The 22,199-nt window shown below is 40.1% G+C and overlaps 1 protein-coding gene across 4 annotated transcripts; it reads right to left on the reverse strand.

The window, feature by feature from the left end:
• Positions 1–1,153: 1,153 nt before the first annotated feature.
• Positions 1,154–21,104, reverse strand: septin3 (septin 3). Of its 4 annotated transcripts, XM_087841814.1 has the most exons (12): positions 21,075–21,104; positions 19,944–20,150; positions 17,991–19,858; positions 11,057–11,458; positions 10,843–10,971; positions 6,369–6,450; positions 6,047–6,184; positions 5,243–5,360; positions 4,186–4,281; positions 3,857–3,953; positions 3,707–3,758; positions 1,154–2,374 (listed from the first exon to the last, which is right to left on the reverse strand). In XM_087841814.1, exons 2-12 carry the CDS (start codon positions 20,147–20,149, stop codon positions 2,245–2,247), a joined length of 3,318 nt encoding a protein of 1,105 aa, XP_087697940.1. In that variant the 5' UTR covers position 20,150; positions 21,075–21,104; the 3' UTR covers positions 1,154–2,244. The 4 variants fall into 4 exon arrangements, with proteins under 4 accessions (XP_087697940.1, XP_035762181.1, XP_006787427.2 ...); XM_035906288.2 differs by lacking the exons at positions 17,991–19,858; positions 19,944–20,150; positions 21,075–21,104 and adding an exon at positions 17,640–17,802; XM_006787364.3 differs by lacking the exons at positions 17,991–19,858; positions 19,944–20,150; positions 21,075–21,104 and adding an exon at positions 15,595–15,694.
• Between the last annotated feature and the right edge of the window lie 1,095 nt (positions 21,105–22,199).

Raw genomic sequence — 22,199 nt, forward strand, 5'->3', positions numbered from 1 at the left:
TAAAAATGAAAGTCTGAACGTCAATCGCATATTGATTGATTTACAATCCACAGTGGTGGTGTACACTAAAACTATAAAAAGAGCATCTTTTTCCAATAAATTATGGACCTCACTGACACTGTATGTAACATCATTATAAACAACAAAGACAACAACACACAGGTGGTTATGTGAACATTCAGAAGAGAAATCATGACAAAATTCTAAGAACTTGATCATGTGTTTTTATTAAATAAAGAATAAGTTACAATAATAAGACATAATGTAAAAATAACTCCATACAAGACAGGAAATCATACATCAGTGTGTCACAGCAACTTTGTGAGAAGTTGTTAAATAAATGTACATTGCGAGTTTTCACTGAGTGACAGGGCTGGGTGATACGTGTGTGCGTGGGGGCCATCAGCTTAGTTTGGGGGTAAGACAGCAGCGCTTTACCTTATGATATATCAATTAAATTTACACATCACACATTCAGAAACACAGTAACTGTTAGTGGATGTGAAGTTGCAGGAATGAGTGAACCGACTGGCTGTAATCAAACAGGCAATATTAACACAAGCATGCACACAAACACAGTAGGAAGCATGGTTCATTAACACTGTTTCAGATTTCTGCTCGAAAACCTCTGACTGCACTAAAATCACGGACAACTACTACCATACTGTTGCACACACTTGATTTCAAAATCATACAAATACATATGATTGAATAAAAAGGCTGAATGGATTTAAAAAAAAAGATTGAGATATGTTAAAAGATTTGTAGTTTGTGTTCTAATGCAGACAGCCCGTTGCAGAATATCATATTTAGTTCCTGAAGAAAACCTGGTAAACACCTTGGCAATGTTATAATATTATGAAAAGGGTGATATTATCAAAGTTTTTTGTAAACCCAATGTCTTTGCTGCTGACAGCAGAAGAGTAAACTTCATCAGAACTGGATGTGACATATTTGAGAAAAAAAATCTCAGCAGTCAGAACATCTGGGGCAGATGGAGCTGCTCCGTTAAACTTCTTTAATGTGGCAGCGTGCTGCCACCAAGTGGTGCACAGCAGGAATTGAATATTAATACAAATATATCAAAAATATTTCAATTCTCCTGCTCTCCTGTGTGCAAAAAAACGATGTGATGACCAAACCAGTGATGGGATTTCTTTCGGGTTTAATATAATATTTTATTGAATGGCTACTTGCCGTGAATGGTAATGATAAAGAAAAAAACAACAACCAAAAATATTTAAACAAAACAACGTTTGCACTGACAGTAGTGGCTCTCAAAGACCAAAAACAAGTCATTCCAGCTGAGAAAGCTTGTATATGCAATTTGTTATAAATCCTGCATCTATTGCCTGTCATCTATTTAAACAGGAAACATCTAACAAAAATCAGTCTGAACCTTGATAAAATATGCATGGTGGAACTGCAAGAGCACAGCTCACTGCTGCAAGTGAACACAGATGCAGTTTCCTGTATGAGCACCGTGCTGAAACAAAACATGGTTGAGCTGCATCTGCATGAACAGCTAAATTTGTGTTTGTTACCGTGAATCACTGAATCGGCAGCGAGCAGTCACTCACCATGTGGACTACTTATAAACTACATTTTACATGTGACTAATGCTGCAACTCTCAAGAGAAAGTTCATTATTTTCCTTCGTAGACTCGGTTATTAAAGACGGCAGCACAGCTTGTAATGTTCGTTAAACCCGCTTGACAGTAAAGCCGCTGGGATTGTTCCTTTAAATGAACAGCTGCTGCTCAGAATTTAAAATCGGCAATTTCAACAGAGCCAGCAGCAGAGCCGGCTAATGCACCGTTGCTACACAGGAATTATGATTTTAATATTTAGAGCAAATCACTTTGTTTGTCTAAACTCGGCTGTCAGTTGCTACACAACACACAGGCTTAAAAATCAGCCTCCCGTACACGAGAGACACGAGCACTTTCCATGTACACTCTGAACAATGAGAAAAGGCGCTGTCAGTGGAAAAAACGTTACCGGCAGTAAGTCTCCGGCCGTCCTTTCCTCCAAACACTCACTGGGAAAATGGTAACAGAGGGGTTTGATATGCTTGGTGGGGAAGAATATGAAGAAAAGGATGGGTGGAGTTTGGGGATTAAATGACACCAATTCTTAACACATTAATTTTCTTTTCCACGCATGCAGCAATGCTGTGGTGATAAGGATTATAGTATTTTGTAGATTCATCTATTGGACTCATTGTTTTCACTCTCTCTCTGACTACAGGTTGCTCTCCTGGGTATCAGCGGACGATATGGGGTGCAGACCTCCGTTCTCATTCAGTCTCTTGGCACGGTACGTTTCATAGTGAATGTTATGAGTGACTTCCTTCAGATCCTGCAGGTGAGACCTGCAAAAGATGAATGTAAATACAGAGAGTGGGTGAGTTATTAGTTAAGTACGTTCATTTGACAGAGGAAGGGATAAGAGTTACTGTGTTTTGAAATACAGTATTGTTGTTCTTGTGTTGTGGTAATAAAATGGTAAAATCCTCCACAACAGCAAACACAAGAAACAAACGTTTTCTCACAATCAAAGAAAATTGCATAGTCTTATATTCAAAAACCTCTTTGAAAACATTTCACATTTATTATAATAAAAGTGCTTTAATTTCTTTTTAGAGAGGAAATAACTTTAATCGCTTTATCAAATAGCTGATCAGGACCCATCTTCATAAAACTATAATTAATTAATGTCATTTATTTTAAATGTGAATATTTGCTCTTTCTGTGATGTTAAACTATCCCAGTTTATCAGAACAAAAATCCACCCTACAAATTTTAACTGTTTTTTTTTGACGTTTCAGAGACCAAATGGTCACTTAAATAAAATTTATACTCACTGGCCACGTTGTTAGGTACACCTGCTCAACTGCTTGTTAACACAAATATCTAATTAGCTAATCACATGGCAGCAACTCAATGCATCCAGGCACGTAGAAGTTCAAATTGAGGATCAGAAAAGGGAAGAAAGGTGATTTAAGTGACTCTGTATTTCACAAACTGCTGAGCTGCTGGGATTCTACCACACAGTCATAACTAGAGTTTACAGAGAGTAGTCTGAAAGCAAGAAAATATCCAGTGAGTGGAAATTCTCTTAGAGAAAAAGGTTTGTTGATGTCAGAGAACAGAGGAGAGTGGCCAGACTGCTTCAAGCTGGTAGGAATGCAACATTAACTCAATTAAATAATTGTTACAACCCAGGTATGCAGAAGAGCATCTCTTAATGCACAGCACACTGAATCTTGAAGCAGATGGGGTACAGCAGCAGAAGAGCACTCTAGGTGTCACTTCAGCAATGCTAGAAACAGGAAACTGATGCTGCAGTTTGCAGGGGCTTACAAAACAATGGAAAATTAAAAAATGTCACCTGGTCTGAAGATGGCTGATTTTTGCTGTGACATTCAGATGCTAGAGTCAGAATTTTGTCCTTAACATCGTGAAAGCATGGATACTCTGCCTTGTATCATCAGTTCAGTCTGGCGGTATTGGGCAACCCAATACTAGCACTGTGTACCTAATAAAGTGACCAGTTACTGGAGATCAATACATTTGTGTTACTGTTAAAATGCTGAGAAAGTTTACTAATAGAGAAAAGTGATTTTTTTCTTTGTTTTATTTCATTTCTTTATTCCACTTTTTTGCATTATTATTTAAAAACATGCTTTAAAAGAAAGTTTTACCTGATCAGAAAATCTCTCAGCTGAGCAAACTCACAATGGTTTGGATTTTCAACTGCACAAAGCAGAAAAACAGAGACAGAAATCCATCAACATCAGTCCTGTGTAAAAAGCCAAACAGAGAAACTCGTTCATGGAAAGCGTTTGACTCACCCTCCACAATTCCCCACGCTGTCTTCCTCCCCAGAACTCGTTTGCCGTTCACTTGATATTCTTTGTCGCTCCCCACCACAGCAAAGGGCATCGCCTCCTGTGAACAGAGACATTTGAACATGGTTCAGTGTACTGAAGAAAGCTACGCGAGGTTTATGAGATGAAACAAATGCACCACATGCCCAAGTGCCCTGGCATTCTGCTTAGAGGACTCGCTGCATGTTTGTGAAAGAGGCTGGGTTAAAGCTGAGTATCAAAGATTCATTCTAATGCCAAGGAAGAAAATCGCTCGACAAATATCGCGTAGGACGAAGAACACAGCGACTTACTCTGATTTTATCATTGTCACTCTTGTCTTCCATGTCATCATCAAACTCTTTTTGTGGGTAAAATTCAATCCCGCTCATCTCCAGCTCCTTCCTTACCTGGAGTGCAGACAAAAGCAAGGAAAAACGAATTTAAAAAAAAAAACATTAATCACACAGGTACCCAACACTGCACAAAAGACCAAAAGTCTTTTTTAATTAATTCATCCAGTTTTTCTCTACTGGGAAACAGCCAGGACAGACTTTTACCAGCCCCTTGTGTATTTGTACTGGCCTACAACCAGGAAAATGATTTCATACATTGCTAGCTTAATTTATAAACCTACGATAGATTAATAATCTATTAGTAGATTTATATTTAATATTATAAATCTATGTCAGAAATGTAATTAGTAACTGAAACTTTAAAATAAATGTAGTGGAGTAAACACAGAATCCTGGGGTGGATGACTACTATCAGCATAGCATACAAGAAATCTGGGAAATTGAATTGAATTTCAAATTAAACTAATAGTTTATCTGCACACAGATGTTCTTTTAGCTCCTTCTTAATTCTGTTGCGTTGGATGGACAGGAACAGGTAAAAATACTGCATTTCTTCACATTTAAAACTATCTGAACAGTCGGTTTGATGATTGACGTTTGTTGGTATTTTCAGGTGTATGACTTGACAGGTAAATCACTGTCTCTGGGCCAAATTGCTAGTGGCTGGCAAACAGTTTGCCCAACATACTGTGTTTACTGGCCTTGGGATCATTGAATAAGACTTAAAAATTAGTGCCTGAGACCATGAAGTGATCAGAAAAAAGTTTACTGAAGTTCACTGAGGTTCTGGATGAGAAGTCAAATCACTGAGAAAATTGACTTCTTTTTGCAACCAAAAGAGTCGCTCTCTGCTGGCAATTACCCAGTATGCAGGTGTAATACACTTTTTAGCTGTAGAGTTTAGTAACTGGGATCCACTGCTGGTATAAAATGTTTATTACAATAGCTTTGCACACTCATCAGTAAATATCTATGAAGAAAGACATTTTGAAGTCAGATTATTGGTGAAACTCACCCTCTGCTTGAACTCCTGTCTCTCCTCAATGGTCAGTGTATCTGCTTTGGCGATGACGGGAATAATGTTGACCGAGTGACTCAGGCGCTTCATGAACTCAGTATCTAGCTGTCGAAGACTGAAGCAGAAGGACAAATAATTACAGTGAGTCATGAGGGCAGATATAGGAGATGTGGAAGCTCATAAACATTGAATAAAAGAAGGAGGCGTCTGGAATTCATTTGTCATTTCTCATACGTCTCATTACCTTTCCTTGGCCTTGCAGCGATTACAAAAGACTTACAGTGAGAATCTTTTTTTTTTCAAGTGGGCTTATCATTGAACAAAGGTTGTGTCCCAGCTCTTGTTTGCCTGCACATAAGACATCCTGTCGGTCTCAATTACCCTGGCTAAGAAAGATGAGATACGCTGGCAGTAATACACAAAAGACTGTATCCACTTATTCATTAGAAAGCAATTTCACACTTGTCAGCAGGAGCTAATTGTGAAAAGGAGAGAGAGGTGTGTGCTGTCTGCAATATAAAGTAGCACACTCAATTTAAGGCTTTGATAATGTGAAATTAAATGTTTTTTGAATAAAGAGACATTAACACTGTGAGCTTTGTGTGTGTGTGTGTCTCACCAGCATACAGTGTGTGAATGGGTGAATAACTGAATGTGTAAAGTGCTTTGGGGTCCTTAGGGACCAAATAAAGCGCTATACAAATACAGGCCATTTACCATTTACAGATTACTTAAAAAAAACCAACATCCCTTAAAGATGGTCTGAGCGATTTACTTCCATACAGCCAAAGCTTAACTTACGAGTGTCCGGTTGGGGAGATAAAATAGAGACAGCAGTGCACCCTGGTGTCCGGGATTCGCTTCTTTCTGGTGATGTTGACCTCCTCCTTCAGGAACTTCTCATACTGCTCATTGATGTATTTGGAGATGGGCTCCCAGCTGTGGATACAATGAAGCAAAACATCACGGAGGCAAGAAAAAACATGTGTGAGGGAGCACTGATTCACTCCTAAACTTTGAATACAGTTTTTAAAGATGAAAGGTGGAGATTTGTCCTCGGTGATATAAGGCAGTTATTATGACATTTTTGATGCTTTAACAGTGCCGGAGCTGGAAATCTCACCAGTTGTCATTATTGATTTGGTCTCCGAAGCCCGGAGTGTCGACAACTGTCAGCTTCATCTTCACACCACCCTCTTCAATAACTAAAAAAAACAACAAAAAAACATGTTCACACAAAGAAATCAGCAAAATAAATAATAACAGCTTCAAGTCTTCTGGGAAGGTTTTGCAGAAGGTATAGGCCTGTGTTTATGGGAATATGTAACCATTCTTCCAGAAACACATTTGTGAGGCAGTGCACTTGACATGCAAATCTTTCTCTTCTTTTTTGAACAATGGCCATAGATACAAGTGATACAGTGAGAGATAAACATCATATTTAGAAGTCATTTTAAAACTTAATTATATAATAAACAAATTATTTGGAAAAATAAGGTACATGATTTTCACCTTGAAATTTTCCAGATTATGTACCAAGTAGTGGAACTAAACCTCAGAGATTTAGGATGTTCTACTATAAAAATAAAAAAATCTACAAGTGGCTACAAGAAATTAGTTTGTCCAGGATCAATCAATCTATCGCCTGAAGCCAGAGTCAAAACCGACCCAAAAACTCCACATACAGAGGCCCAAGCCAATCAGTGAGATGATTTCACTAACCACTATGCTGCCCATAATTTAAAATCTCACAGAGCTGCAAAATTTCATCACAGGATTTGCAGGTAAGATAGTGCATGCACCTCCATGAAATGCCTGCCAGGAAATAGCTTCTGCTTTTCAAAGAGAGCATCAGAGAAAACTGACTGTTTACCAGCGGCAATAAAGGCAAAGGCCAGCTCTTTTAGATAAACAAGACAGTGGCAAAAGCAGTTTAGGAGATGTAGGGGGTCTGGGCAGCATCTGAATCATTTCATAGTGTTCTTCAGGATGTGACGCAGTCTGTGCAACTACCAATTCCTGCACAGCCAACATCCTCTAACATCCAATAACTGAAGGAATTTCACATAGAAAGTCGCAGAAAGCTGATCCCAGAGTCTCTTGGGCAATTACACACCTACAAGAAGTTATTTATGCTGAAGGGGGCAAAGGTAGTGTCTAAACCAAGGATGTACTTACCTTTACCACAGAAGAAGAACACATTTAATGTTTTTATTTAAAAATAAATAAAAACTTGAATATTCAACATAATGACTGAATGTTCGTGTTTGCCATAATCACACAAACAGCAAATACAATATTAATAGTATGGCCAGAATTTTTTATGCTTCGTCTCCTGGTATAATAATATCAGGCCACTGTCATCCGCAGGCAATGGGAGCATGATCACGTAAACTGTAGCAGCCCACGGGCTTGACATGTCCCTACAGTTTCCTCGGGAGCTCATAAGTCGTCAAGGACATGTGCAAATGGCAGCTAGGTCCCAGAAGACATAATGAGCACAGGCTTGAATGCTACATACTGAGCTGTCTGCCACAGTGAGGATTTGATACTAATAGTGGGGGAGGGGCACCAAAATACGACATTTTCAAATGTTATACAAAGTGGCTGTAAACAGCGATTCGTTTGGGCTGCGCTGTGGATAATTTAAAACTTTATTCAAATCAAGCACACGGCTGACTGGCTGACTGTCGCTGCTTGCCCCTGTTACCTGAGTGGAAAGCTTCTCAGTTACACAGATGTTCTACAAGAACAGCTTTCTGATTCCTCATCCTGTAACTTTGAAAGTGAGCCACAAATTGAGCTATGTTTACATCTTTGCATCAGCTGTCAGGCTCATCTACGGTTGTTACCATGGAGACATAACTCTGAGCTCTGAGGCTGTCTCGCATTTTACTCACAAATACTTTGGGCTTTAAATTGGGTCATGGTTGGTCCTAGCTTTGATCAGGCTCCACAAACTGAGCTCAGCGATGTGGTGCTTTGTGACTCCTGTGAAATATGACCGACTGCCCGCACTCTCAGAAACTTCACTGAGGTTAAGTAAGACCCTTTTAAACCCCCAGTCAGTCAAACAACAGTGAAATGAAAGCACACGCAGCACGCCAGGAGATCTTAAAATGATAGTGAGCAACATCCTGCAATATGTTGGCCCTGTGAGGTCAAATGCACTGGAGCTTAAAAAAACACTGTTATCACTCATCTGCTTGCTATCCTGGGTGTTCAGCTGCTATGATCTATACTTTTCAACACATACACTTTTCCATGCTGTCAAACTCAATACTGATATCATTGCTCTTGCCCAATCATCTTCTTGCTTGCCTTCAGCGAACCAATAAGCCTGCATTCTGCATACTTTAAATCTTGACAACCCACTTCCTCACCATCTCAGAGCTCCATCCAAGCCTTCGTCTTCATCCTCACCAGCACCAGTGTCTGGACTCTGGATGCTGGCATTCTGTCCTGCTATGATGGCTCTAACTGCCAAATATTATAACTGATTCTGTATCTCAAAAAATCATGTTTAATTCTTCCAAAAGATTTCTTCTTAATGAATCTGTGTATTGGAGAAACAATTACAGACAGAAAGACAGAATAAACTATATCTGGTAAATGGCATGGCCTGTATTTATATAGTGCTTTACTAGTCCCTAAGGACCCCAAAGCGCTTTACATATCCAGTCATCCACCCATTCACACACTGGTGATGGTAAGCTACAATGTAACCACAGCCACCCTGGGGCGCACTGACAGAGGCGAGGCTGCCGGACACTGGCGCCACCGGGCCCTCTGACCACCACCAGTAGGCAACAGGTGAAGTGTCTTACCCAAGGACACAACAACCGAGACTGTCCAAGCTGGGGCTCGAACCAGCAACCTTCCGATTACAAGGCGAACTCCCAACTCTTGAGCCACGATCGCCCACAGCAGACCAAACAAATCTGCCATACAATCTAAACGTCGGATAAGAAAATAACACAAAAACGTTTTAATACAAAGTTGAAGCTCCTTTTTAATCTGTCAAACTCCAAACAGTCCATCATAAACGAGATGTAAAAACTTAAAAGGTAAGCTCACAACTTCCCAAGTCTATCCTAAAACACTATAGCTATTTTGTTTTGCTGAAATTATTCCACCACTATCACTGTACTTTCAAAGTAAACAGGGCGGCAGCAGAAATCTGCAGTCTTTAGTATAAGCAAAAACATATTCAAAGGATTATCTTAAGTGTGCATGAAACTCCAGCAGCTTGAGATTGACAAATCCAATGGATATCCACAAGGCAAACTATTTTCTTTTTTGCAACAGAACACAAAATATCCAAACAAACAAACAGTTTTAGTTTTCTTTTTTTAAGTTGGCTTGAACATCAAAGTCAACCACAAACAGGAGAGGAAGCATAAAATAACAATAAAGATAAAACAGTTTGTTTTGTATATTCTTACTATTGTCTTTGTTGCAGAGGCTAAGCTAAAGGACAAACAAGCACAAACAGCAGTGACCACATTAGAGGTTCTTCCACGTGCTTTTAACACTGCCTCCTGGTGACAGCATGCAGCAACAACATGTAGACATGTGTGCAAATCTCTGCATTGAACATCGACTACTCAAGTACCATGCCAGGATCATTCAGCACCACCTGACCGCTACACCTCTGCTGCCAATCAGCTACTATCAGATCTTTAGCCTTGGTTTTCCATCATATTTCTTGCTACATGTTTCTGTCAGCTTGTTTTTTAAATGTTATTATTATCTATTTATTATTTATTATTATTTATTTTTGGATATTGTACCTTTATAATAATAATGTATACTTTATTAATACCATAGGGGATTGCTTAGTCCTCTGCACTTAACCCATTCATTCAGTGAAGCAATACGCAACTACCAATCCAGCGCCTAGGGAGCAGTTTGTAGAGACCCTTGCTCAAGGGTACCTCAGGGTAGCCGTTCAGTGGATTTGAACCCCCAAGCTTCCCGATCATGGGGCGAATACTCTACCTACTGAGCAATCCCTGCCCTTGATTTTGTGCCTGTCTTTAATGAAAAACTTTTCTACATTGTATACATTGCCTGGAAACCCACAGTGTGCCCAACTGTGCACTGGCACATGACAGCAGAAAACTGAGCAGAGATCTGTTTGCTGTTTTTCAGCCATCTCTGAACTGAATTTCAGCATCTGTTCATTTTTAGAGATTTCACCAACAGACAGCGATGAAAACCTAACCTTCTTTCGACTTTGTCTGTACAGCTACAGAACGCAAATAAGGTAGGTCTCAGCATTGATTTATTTATATGACACATAAGAGAGTTATTACAGAGCAGCTTGAAAAATTAATTCATGACAATTAAATTCCCAGCACACGGACAGTCGAAAACAACAAGTGATTAAAAGTGCCTGCAGGAGAGGTGGAAGTTGGCCATCCTTCAGCTGCTTAGATTTCTTGGCAGCTTCCAGGGTGCACTGATGAACTATAAGTAGGCTATGTGGGACTTTTAAGAACATGGCCAAAGATTGTTAATTTTCTCTCTTTAATTAAGTGCTATATAAATGCCTGGCTCTAAAGAAAGAGCAGCATCTCTGTCCTTGCACTCACCGTGAGACACTGCCTTGATCTCCACAGTTTTGGGGATCTTCTCATCACGAGCCCATCCTGCACTCCTCCTGCTCACTTGGGACTTGAATAAGGTGTTCACCAGGGTTGACTTCCCCAGACCACTGTGACCTGAAGTGAAAGGCAGAAGAATTAAGGTTGGAGCACCATAGAGGCAGAAAGTGTCCAGGCATAAAGCAAGTCTACTGTGACGTACCTACTACCATGATATTGAAGTCAAAACCCGTCTTCATGGTCTTCTTCCTCATCTGCTCAATGATGGTGTCGATACCAATGTATCCCAGCAGAGTGGATCCCCCGCTGGAGCTGTGGGAGCCACCGTGACCATGACCGCCGCTGTGTGGTGCAGCGTGACTTCCAGCGTGACTAACGCTGTGTCCTATGCCATGACCCACGTTATGACTGCCACCGTGGCTCGGACCATGACTTCCAATGGGAACTGGAATGGCGCTCGGTGGGGGAGCAGAGATGCCGCCTCCTCCGACACCCAGGCCCTGGGGTGGGAAGGGGCTAGAAGGAGAAGGAGCCCCCACGTTTGGGGGTTTGGCAGGGACAGCTGGTTTGGGTCTAACCTCTGGAGGAACGATGTCTGACATGTCTACAGAAAAGGAAGGAAGATGAAAATAAGTCACACTGAAAAAATGACGAGGAAGTAGGTCAGTGGATCAGCCGAGGCCTCTCCTCTAGTTACTCGTTCTACATTGAAGAAATGGGTTATTGCAGCAGGCTTCGATCACCCAAACAACAGAAAAATCCTCACATTCATCTAGTCAGGCAAACACTGCTTTGTATAATTTGTGTAGTTGTATAATTTTCCTCCCAGATTTTGAAGGTTATGATGAAAGGTGCTTGTAAAACAAACACTTTATCTGTTTATTTTAAAAATATAAAGCTGGTGCTATACAAACATTATGAGGTGAGCAAAATCAGATGTTTAAAATAAAGTTTTCCTTGAAGAGCGCCTACTGTGCTCATTTCCAACTCCATGCTGTTATTCTTAGACTCTACTAGAGTAGCTTTGCATGATTCATGGTTCGGAATAATGTTTCTTTACTTTAAAGTGAGTCTCAATTACCTCTTATTTCATCCACTGTCTGAAATACTATTTTAGCCCTATTCTCTCCCATAAAGTCTTCTTCTCATTGGCTGCCCCTTGTAAACAAAAGGGATTTCTGTTCTCATGTCTGAGATGAGCATATTAGGAACATCTTCTGTTTTTGACATTATACAGAGGAATTGAAAAAGGACTGAAAAGGAGAATACGTTATGATCACAGTTTATGTGATAACAGTTAACTCCTCCCCTTCCTCCTTCCTAAAAAAATCTGGTACTGACTGGAGCTGTGGTACTCAAGGCTAGCAGACACATGGAGTTTAGGTATGAAAAATGTAATTAATGCATAACTGTCACTTTCAAATTTCATAACCATGTGAACTGTATTAATGAATGAATGAATGCACAAGCTGATTAAAATAAAAGTAAAGAGAAGTTGAAGAGACTTAAATGTGGCTAACATTTTTTTTTCTTTGTCAGTTATGTAATAAAGTAAATACCTTTGAGTTTTCAATCAAACAAATCAAGATATCTGAAGGTCCCAACATGGACACAGATGTACATTTCAGGAGGGATCCAGTCCACTGCCTCATCCGACCCAAACCCCACACAGCAAAAGCACAAAAGAAAGCTGATGACTGAGGAGAAAAACTGCTATAACATCATTTGTTTCTTTTTTACCAACAGATAGATGTTATGTCTGCGCTCATATTTCACACACATCCATATACAAAAAGAAAAGCTGAAGAATATGATGGAGATGGAAGGAAAATTGAGAGGGAGGTCCAAGTCTGAAAGCAAAATAGCTCAGAGACACAGTATTTGAGTTTAGCAGCATAGGTTCTAGTTTAAAAATAAGATTCATCTTCAGATTAATACTGCCTGTGCTTTCTGAGTTTGCGTCAAAGGTTGAGATAAACCTTATTCCTAAGTGTGCAGAATGTTTTGAACATAAGCAGAAATCTTGATGAAATACAGATCAGCTGTTAAAGTCCAGGGGTTAATAAATCAATTTATAAAAAGATGACTCATGCACAGTTTGAGCTTGAACATAACATATGAGACAGAACTGAATCAACTCATTATGCTCACATCTAACCACAAGAGTCCACACGACCTTAAGCATTTAACTCAGCAGGTAGGAAATCAAATGAGAATAGCTGAGAATAATGACTGGAGAGTTAAGCTGTTATTATTTTATTAAGTTATCACATATTACGCAGACAGTGTAAACAGTAAAATCCACTATCGGTGTACAGAAGTGCCTGACAGAACCTGAAATTAGGGCACTGTGAATAATTTAATTGATTCCTGGAAATCTAGCATTTATAATCTGGGAAGTTCTTGTACTAATGAGTAACAACTACCCCAAAAGACTGCAGAGGTAGGGCAGCATCTGACCTGGCCTGAGTTACAAAAGCGCTGCTCTAACCTCCAGCCTTCACACCCAGGTTGCCCATCTATTATTTCTATCTGCTCAACACAGCAGACTATGTCTCAGCCCTGATCAACCCCCAAGTGTAGAAATCAATGCCTGACTGAACAAACTCAGGTCTTCTTAATAAAGGTGTCCTCCACTCCAAAAAAAAAAAAAAAAAAAAAAAAAAATCAAAACAATGAAAAATCATTTACATTTCATTTTAACCCCCAAAACTGAACGAATGCTTCTTTTCTTTCACTTTTTCAATGTTTATACAGTGGAATTACAAATACCTCTGAGAGCAACTCTGATGTTGATTTGAAGATTATTTTCTTTTTTAAAATAAAAGAAATTATTATATTTTACAGTGTGATACTTAATAAATAGTTGATACTATAGGGGCAAAGATAATAGCCAGCATTTTTAATATTACGTTTTTTTTTTTTCAATAAAACTACCAAATTTACAGCAATTCAGAACGCCTAAAAGTGTAGAAATCTAACATAAAACAGAAACATATATAGAAATTTCCCTGTCTAAAAAGGCTTTATTTATTAGCTAGCCTAGCAAACTTGCATTTAACCAAAAATCCATCCAACAATGGACACACTTTGCTTTGCTTGCTACTCCCTAATTCAGAGGAAGCTAAAGGCTCAGTCACACAAGTAAAAATAGGAAGACAACCTCCTTGTATAAATTCCCAAAGCTTGAGCCTGTTGTACATTCACAACTACTCTCAAGGTAACTGCACAGGTTGTCTAATACGAGGCAAACTTTCTGCAAACAGTCACAGTCTGACTTGAACTGACTGCAGTCACTCTTAAAGAGATTGTCAAAGGTTTGCTGTCTAATTTATAAATGCAGATACATTGCCAACATGTTATTATCAGTCTGAATGAGTCGATGTCAATTTGCACAACTCAAGGGGACTCGACTTAGCTGGCTGTCAGCCAGTTCTGGTTATTCCTATAGACCTGGAAGGTTGTTGAGCATAAATGTAATAGTTAAATGTGAATTCCTGCTGATTTAGACAACAGTTAAATGATGTATTATTGCAGATCGCAGATTAACTGCCAACTTCACTCCATTCAATCCCAGACTGATCCCAAACTGATAGCAGACTGACTCTATCTGATATTGACAAAGTTTAACTTTGAGGGCATGATTGGCAATTTTTGTCATTGCAATGCTCAGCATAGATGTTAAAAATCGCAATGATACTGTATCGTGGGTTGAGTATTGTAATTATATCGTCTGGTGAGTCCCACCTCAAGTTTTAATCATTAAAAACGATTGAAAACAAAACTAAAATTTGCACTTTGGAAAAAAGCAAAACAAGAAACTAATTGGAAAAAACAGATATAATAATTCTGGCAGAGAAACACAGATGAAATTACAATCAGCTGTCTTGTCTTTGGGTTGGCAGCAGAAACTTCAAACATGGGGCACAAAAATCTCAAAAGCCTGGCCAGAAATGCAAAAAACCCCTCTGCGAGCAAGGCTTTGACACCAGTCGGGTCTAAGCAAGAAAAGATGTTTTTGTGAGCTCAGCCTTTAAGTGAAGCAAGCAGTGCAGGCAGATGGTAACAGTAACAGGCAGCAGGCCGAGCCAAGATGTTGATGAGCTTAGTCCTTCAGGGTGTACAGCCTGCTGCCATGCTTTAAGTCACAGTCCTAGATACATGAGTCCTGATCATACATACAGGTCACTGAGGCAGAGGCTGTCACTTTGATTCATTCACTGGCCATGCAGCTCTGCCCCCTCCCTGCCTGCCCTCACAAGCCCACACTGCAATGCAATTATTTCGAGCTACACACTACAGCAAATGTAGGAAACTGAAGCGTACGATATCTGAGGATGCTCTGGCTAGGCTAAAACTCCCTTTTTTTAAATCCCTGTTTGAAAAAATAATAAAATGGCCAAGCTCATGAAAGTTAAGAGCAAACGTGCTTTAGCATATAACATGAATAAAAGCGCCCTTTCCTGTGTGTTTTAAGTGACTACCCAACGTTAGCTCTACCAAAGCCTGTCGCCCTCATTGTTTCTCTCACCAGTCACGCTGGATAATAACGTTAACGGCTAGCTGCTAGCGTGCACCCGCTAACGGTCGTCACACTCACCAGCTCCCGTTCAACTGACCAAACGAGCTCGTGGAGACAGCGGGCAACCTACAGGCGCTCTGAATTCGAGAAGCAGTAATATCTGTCCACCACACTGATAACAATAACAGGAACGCTCATGTAAAGAGGAGTCCGGGTACCTCTCCTTCCCTCTGGCCGTGAGCCCCCTCCTTTTCCGTTACCAAGGCGACAAGAGGACAGGGAGTGGGGAGATGCAGAGCACATGCGCAATATGACTTTATCTCAAAGGGACATTTTTTTGGGTACAGTGTCTTCTGTCAGAGCTAGAGTATTTATAGCTAGCACTTTGAATTGTGTTATAATCCGTGTCAAGTCCAGACATGGGAGACGATCTTTAACAGTGTTGGTGGATAAAGAAGATAGATTCTTTATTAATAATGTTGTGAAAAAGTACTTGCCCAATTCCTGATTTATTTTCTCTCTCTCTCTCTTTTTTCATATGTGCAACATTTGTCACACTTGCCTTTTAAATCGTGAATTATCTGTTATTAATTCTGTGGCCTGATTACTGCCAGACCTGCTGAATTGAGAAATCACTTAAACAGAACCTGCCTGACAAAGTGATGTAGGCTAAAATATCTCAAAAAGAAACACGCAATGTGACAGTCTACAGAAACAGATTTGAAACAAAGTCATTGACATCTATCAGTCTGGAAATGGTTACAGAGCCATTTCTAGGGCTTTGGGATTCCAGCAAATGATGGTGAGAGCCATTATCCACAAATGGAGAAAACTTGGAACCTTCCCAGGAGTAACTGACCAACCAAAATTACTCCAAGAGTGCATTGGGGACTCATCGAGGTCACAAAAGAACCTAGAACAACATCTAAACACCTGCAGGGCTCATTTGTCTCTGTTTAGGTCAGTGTTCGCGCTTCAACAATAAGGGACTGGGGAAATATATGTATCCATGGGAGAGTTCCAAGGAGAAAAAAGTCGCACAGGCTCGTTTGACATTTGTTAAAAAAAACAAAAACCCAAACATCTTAATGATCCCCAAGACTTTTGGCAAAATATTCTGTGGACTGTGGACTTTTGGAAGGTCTGAGTTCCAACAACATGCCAACAGTCAAACATGGTGGTGATAGTGTGATGTTCTGGGGCTGCTTTGCTGCTTCACGACCTGGACAACTTGCAGTAATTAACGCAACCATGAATTCTGCTCTCTGTTTTTTTATAGTCTTTACGATACTCATTTTTGGTCACTTTAGGAAAAGTCATCAAATTTCAAGCTAAAAGAATGATATTGGATTTTTTGATTTTTTTTTTTTGTTGCGGTCAACTATCAAAATGAGTCAAATTTGACCCCAAACAGTGTGTATGGGTTAATGTAGATGCAAAGCTTAACAAAAACATTAGTGCTATATGGGATTTATTCCTGCTGCATTATCGTTCAAGCAGAAAGAGCTTATAGCTTTAATGGCTTTGCACTGGTACATAAACAGGCTCCTAAAGTTTCAAGTCTTATCTGCAAAGTAACAACTGCATGTCTGCTAAATGCACTGTTTAAAATGTAGAAAGATGTGCAGTATAGAGAAGTTTTCCCCCAAATACATTTTGTCACAGCAGGAATACTACAGTGCTGAATAATTAAAATAATGATGGCTGAATATGTAGACGTTGTCTGTATGTGCCGCGCTTCCTTTTCTGTGAAGAGACACACTATCAACTGTGACATGCCGTGAACTAAAGCACTTCAAATTTAATGCAAATGTGCTCTGATGTATCCTGCCACCGGTGGAAGCTCAGTGTGTAATGATTAACAGCGAGTGTAACAGGGCTTTCTGAGGGCTGCGATCCCATGAGAGACCCTGAATCTGAGGGTCTTGTAAGACAGAAAATATATTAACAGATCTAACTGCAAGAAATCTACTAATGAAGACTCCAGATGAAGCTGTTAGTTTAAATTTTCTTTGCTCTGTCAAATATGTCTGGTAGTTTTTCCCTTGTTGGGCCTCAGAAGCTCTCATTCTAACAACATCCAGGCTGTGCTGAGGTACTATGTGTGCTTTGTTTACTGTTTTTCTCTACCCTGCTATGTTACGACATGATTTAAGTTTGACACATCAGTTAGTCTGTACTTCCCAGTGTTTGTGTGATATTGTGTTGTTATTACTCTTTAGGTGTTAGAGGAAGAAAAATATACCTGCAGCACCGTACTCACACTTTATCTCCGAGCTGCTCTCCTTTCGTCCCGCCTTCCTTTCTGCATGTTTTCGGCGTGTTTTAGTGTAAAACTGCTTTGGCACGTCTTCCTGTGCTATTCACTTTGAAACAGTCTGCTAACCAACTTTGTCACATCTCTCCTCGCCATGTCTGTTACTCTACTGATAAGAAGTGCTGCCTTTAGACCCTCTGCTATCCTCTTTAACCACCCCCTCATCAGAGTTCCCACCCCCCCTAGAAGTTAGAAAATTATTCAACTCCCAAATAAAAGCAGGGGCATCAAAGAGGCGCTGTCGCTGGGTTTGTTCTGTTAAAATCTTGCAGGTGACTTGGATATATTTGTACTCACCCACATAAATTGAGCCTGGGTAATACATCGTGACGTAATAGGGGTCTTCTGATTCCTCTGAGAAAAATACTTTGCCTGTTTCAGAGTCATTCAGCTGATTTAGTAGACTGGAAGCTGTTGTTGCTGTTGTTGTCTTTTCCAGGCTCTGGTATACTCTGTCAAAGACCCCCTTTGAGCTTAGGCCAAAACTGTCTGTGCTGAATGGGCAGTGCGCTACAGACGGGGGCCAGCTTGCAATATATTTCTCTGAGGGATGTTCTGGTAGCTTTGCTGGCACCCCACGGTGGTCAGGTGGTGCTAACATGTCTGTGTGATTCAGTCCTGTGCTGCTGACCTTCATCTGTTTGTCAGGAGGAGACTGTTCCTGATCTAAGCCACATCTGTGTGACTGAAGGTCAGGTTTCAAAAGGCATCCCCTTTGTGAGGTGGTGCACACACCAGAGGGAGGGTGGGAGGCCTCCTGGGTCTGAGGTGCCACCTGACATGTCTTAAGCTGATTTAACCTGTGTGTGCACTGGGAAGCCTCCATTTTCTGATCAGCTTCTCTTGACTGGCAGCTGTAATCCTTTGATAAACAGTGAGACTGACTCACTGCACACCTTACATCCACAGTTTGACTCTGTGCCTTCGACGGGAACCTGAGGGGTCTCTGTGGGGACTTGATGTTTTGAGATGCACCAGTTTCATGAAAGATTTTATGAGAGTTTCCTGTAATTGTCTGATTATTGTTTTCTTCCTGCTGTTTCCTGGGACGAGAAGCTGATAGAAACGCTGCTTCTGATCTTGTTTCACTGTGCAGGTCGAACCGTCTCCTCCTTGCCTCGATGCTTGGCGAAACGCCTGACTGATTAAAAAGAGGCTCAGTGGAAAAGGATGTTTGAGGAGTCACGGGTAAAGCTGCTTTTTTCTCAGAATACAGTTGCTCATATGGTGGGTGAGCTGAGGTAAAATGTAAAGTCTGAGAGTAATTGCTCTTCTGAGGGTAGTTTTTATATTTTCTTTGAGGACCTGACAGAGTGGCCGGTCCATCAAACACTGACGGAGACTCCCGGTGATCAACGTCAGCAGACTTAATGCCTTTAGAGTTAGTGGATATTTGTGTACCTGTCATTCTACTGGGTTGAAATTCCTGGTGCTGATTGATGTTCCACTTTGGTTTAGGTAATGCAGTAATGTCTGTACTCCTTTGCAGAGCCTTTGCTTCATCTTTGGCAGTATTTTCTTTTTTACTTAGTCCAAGTTTGCTTTGCAGGAAGCAAGGATTCGAAGATGTGACCGGGCGTCTGTAGGATTCTGAGTAAGTCTGATGTTGAGACTCTCTGTTCATACGACCTTTTCTCATCTCGGGGTGAGTAAAGTCCAGTAAAGCATCCTGGTCAAGAATTTTATGCTTTATCTCATTTGATGTCTCCGCTTTGACATTACAGATGGGAATCGATTTAGCACGTCTTTCTTTTGCAATAGGAGAAGGCTGTTTTACTGGTGGACCGTCTGAGCTCGTCCCTTGGCAAAGGGACGTTGGAGATGGGCTTAGCCTCGGTGTTGGGACTGTCAGAGTTGGAGATACACTTGGCTTTGGTGCTGGCTGGTGCAGTAATGGAGAAAGATCACTTGCCTGTGAGGTGGGAAGATGAAGAGAATCACTTGGCTTTGGTTTGACAGCGGGAAGAGTGAGAGAGGAATTTGGCTTAAGAGAAGGAGAAATGGAGGTGCTGGGTTTTGCAGAGAGCGACTGAGAGCTGCATGTTTTAGGTTTGGTCCTTGGGAGGGTTGAAGCTTTTTCTCCATGGTTTCTCTGTGAAAGCTGACATGATTTACTCCTCGAGGGCGGGCTTGGTGTCTTGGATGTCCAAATTGAATCAAATGATCTGGAAAGAAAAAAATGTACCAATAATTACTAGATTATGTTGCACATAAATCCAAGACAGAAAAACAAACTTCACATTAATTTACCTGTCCGCCGTGTACAGCTTTGTGTTGTGTTTTTCAAAGATAAGTCCCTTCTCATCAAATGATGGGATGTGAATGGCTTTCTTCTTAATGACGGGAGAAGAAAGAGGCAGAGGAGGTGACAAACACACTTTTGGATGCTCCTTTGTTTGTCTGCTGGAGTCAGGCACTCGTGGGATCAAAGGAGCCAGACGGTTAAAAACACTCATTCTGTTTTAGCAAGACAAAGATGCAAAGAAAGACTAATCACATGATGTGAATGAAGAAACTAAGAAAAAATATAACTTGTTTTATATGAATAGAATAGAATAGAATTCAACTTTATGCCAAACATCATTTCTATAAACACTGTCCAAATTAATAGAAAATGTGGGAATAACATTCTTAAAAAAATACTCAAATTAACTGAAGTGCAAGCTTCAATTTGATTTTTTCCTATTGAATTTTACTTAACACGCAGCACTTCACAATTTTAGACCATACAGTGTTAGAGGTAGGACCCAAAAATCAGATAATCAATGTAGAGAGAAACACGGAAACAGCGGGGAGGAAGAACTCTCCACTTAAGGAGAAGGGAGGAAAAAGAAACATAGAGAGACTGCAAATGACAAACAGGACAAACTTTTTAATAAATATTAAAGGGGTAAGATAAAGAACAGGAATATCTGCAAACTACACTTATCAAAAGTTTGAAAATCTTACTGTAGTTCCAAAGGAGTGTTAGATTTATTTACTTTAATGGTTTAATGTCATCGATAAGTACAGGTGAAGCGAATCCAGTGTTAATCTGTTTAAAAATAAAAACGTCTAGGACGTCTAAGCCAATACACCCCATTTTATCAACTGACTATGTTTTTTTTTTATATATATTGAAATATTAAATAAGCACTTATGTCTGTACAGAAAATATGTAGTAGGGCTTAAGTACCACATAATTGCATAAAATCGTAGCACTCAAGTTATGTAAAAGTGCAGCACTTTTATGAGTGCATTAAATTACTTTTAAACACTGCAGTCTGAGGCAGCATGGCTGGTATGCGCCAACACTGAAAATACCAGCACAAAACAGTGTTTACTATGAAAAAAACAACTGTTTTTTGTTTTTTAATTAGAGCTGGAGAAAAAGACACTGACCTGACGTGTGGCGATGATGCCCCGTGTCTGCTGCTGACAGACTGAGAGAGTAAACAAGGCACAGTGTGTGAGACTTGGAGCAGAGCAGTAGGAAGTAGTGGGCACACGAGTGCCATTCTCTCCATACCTCGACACTGAGGCTTCACTGTTGCACTCCCACACTGGTGTCTCATTTGATTTGGTTCGTGGGACACTGTGAAGCTTGTCTGATTATAGAGCAAAGTATGAGTGACAGAAGCACTCAGATCATTAACTTATGTTTGATGCTTTTTTAGAGCCTAGTCACGAAAACATTAATGTCACAGGTGAAATGATGCATCGTACTTCAAACCAGATTAAGCTACTACATCGTCTTCAGCTGCAGAGTCTGGGCAGAATAGTAAGGTACTATAGACAAACAACCCCACACCTACAAATGCATTTCATAATAATGTGAATGCTCCTCCTCTGACTCTGCTGACAACTACACTTTCAGAGTTTGTTTTTTTCTGCATTACAAGAGAAAATATGAATATCTACGCATGATTTCAAACTGTTGCAGAGCTAGTTTTATCCTCGAACTGCCTTAAATGAAAAAGCCTCTTCTTTACAGACTCTACGCACTCCATGAGTAAGTGACCTTCAAACTCGAAGCATCTACTCTGAGCAGAGTTTAAAGGGCTTTTCAAAAATGTAGGTGCAGTATTGTAAGCTTTTTTTTTAAAGCTGAAGGTATATATAAAAAGACTGCGCTATAAATGAAAGTCCTGCATTCAAATTTACTTACAAAAATACAGAAAACATGCATTTCAATCTTTGACCGAAGCTCAGATGATATCATAGTTTTAATATTGCTGAATCAAAGCACAAAGAGTATTTTACTGCTCTGGGCTGTCATATTATTTGACTTGAAAGGCTTTCCAAACCAAGGGTTCAACCTACAAAAGAGCCAGGTTGAGATTTATAAGGAGGGCAGAAAATCCAAACTCCTTTGCTTTTGTGAATATTGTATCTTGTCAGGGCTTAAAAAGTCAGCTAACTTAAAACAGTTTGAGAAATTTTGATGGAACTGCTGACAGTTTATAGATAAAAGGATATCAAGTGACTACTTTAATGCAAGCTTAATGTAAATCCTTAATGGGAAAT

Source organism: Neolamprologus brichardi, chromosome 6 (assembly GCF_056152115.1).
Source record: "Neolamprologus brichardi isolate AB-2024 chromosome 6, ASM5615211v1, whole genome shotgun sequence".
Lineage (NCBI taxonomy): Eukaryota > Metazoa > Chordata > Actinopteri > Cichliformes > Cichlidae > Neolamprologus > Neolamprologus brichardi.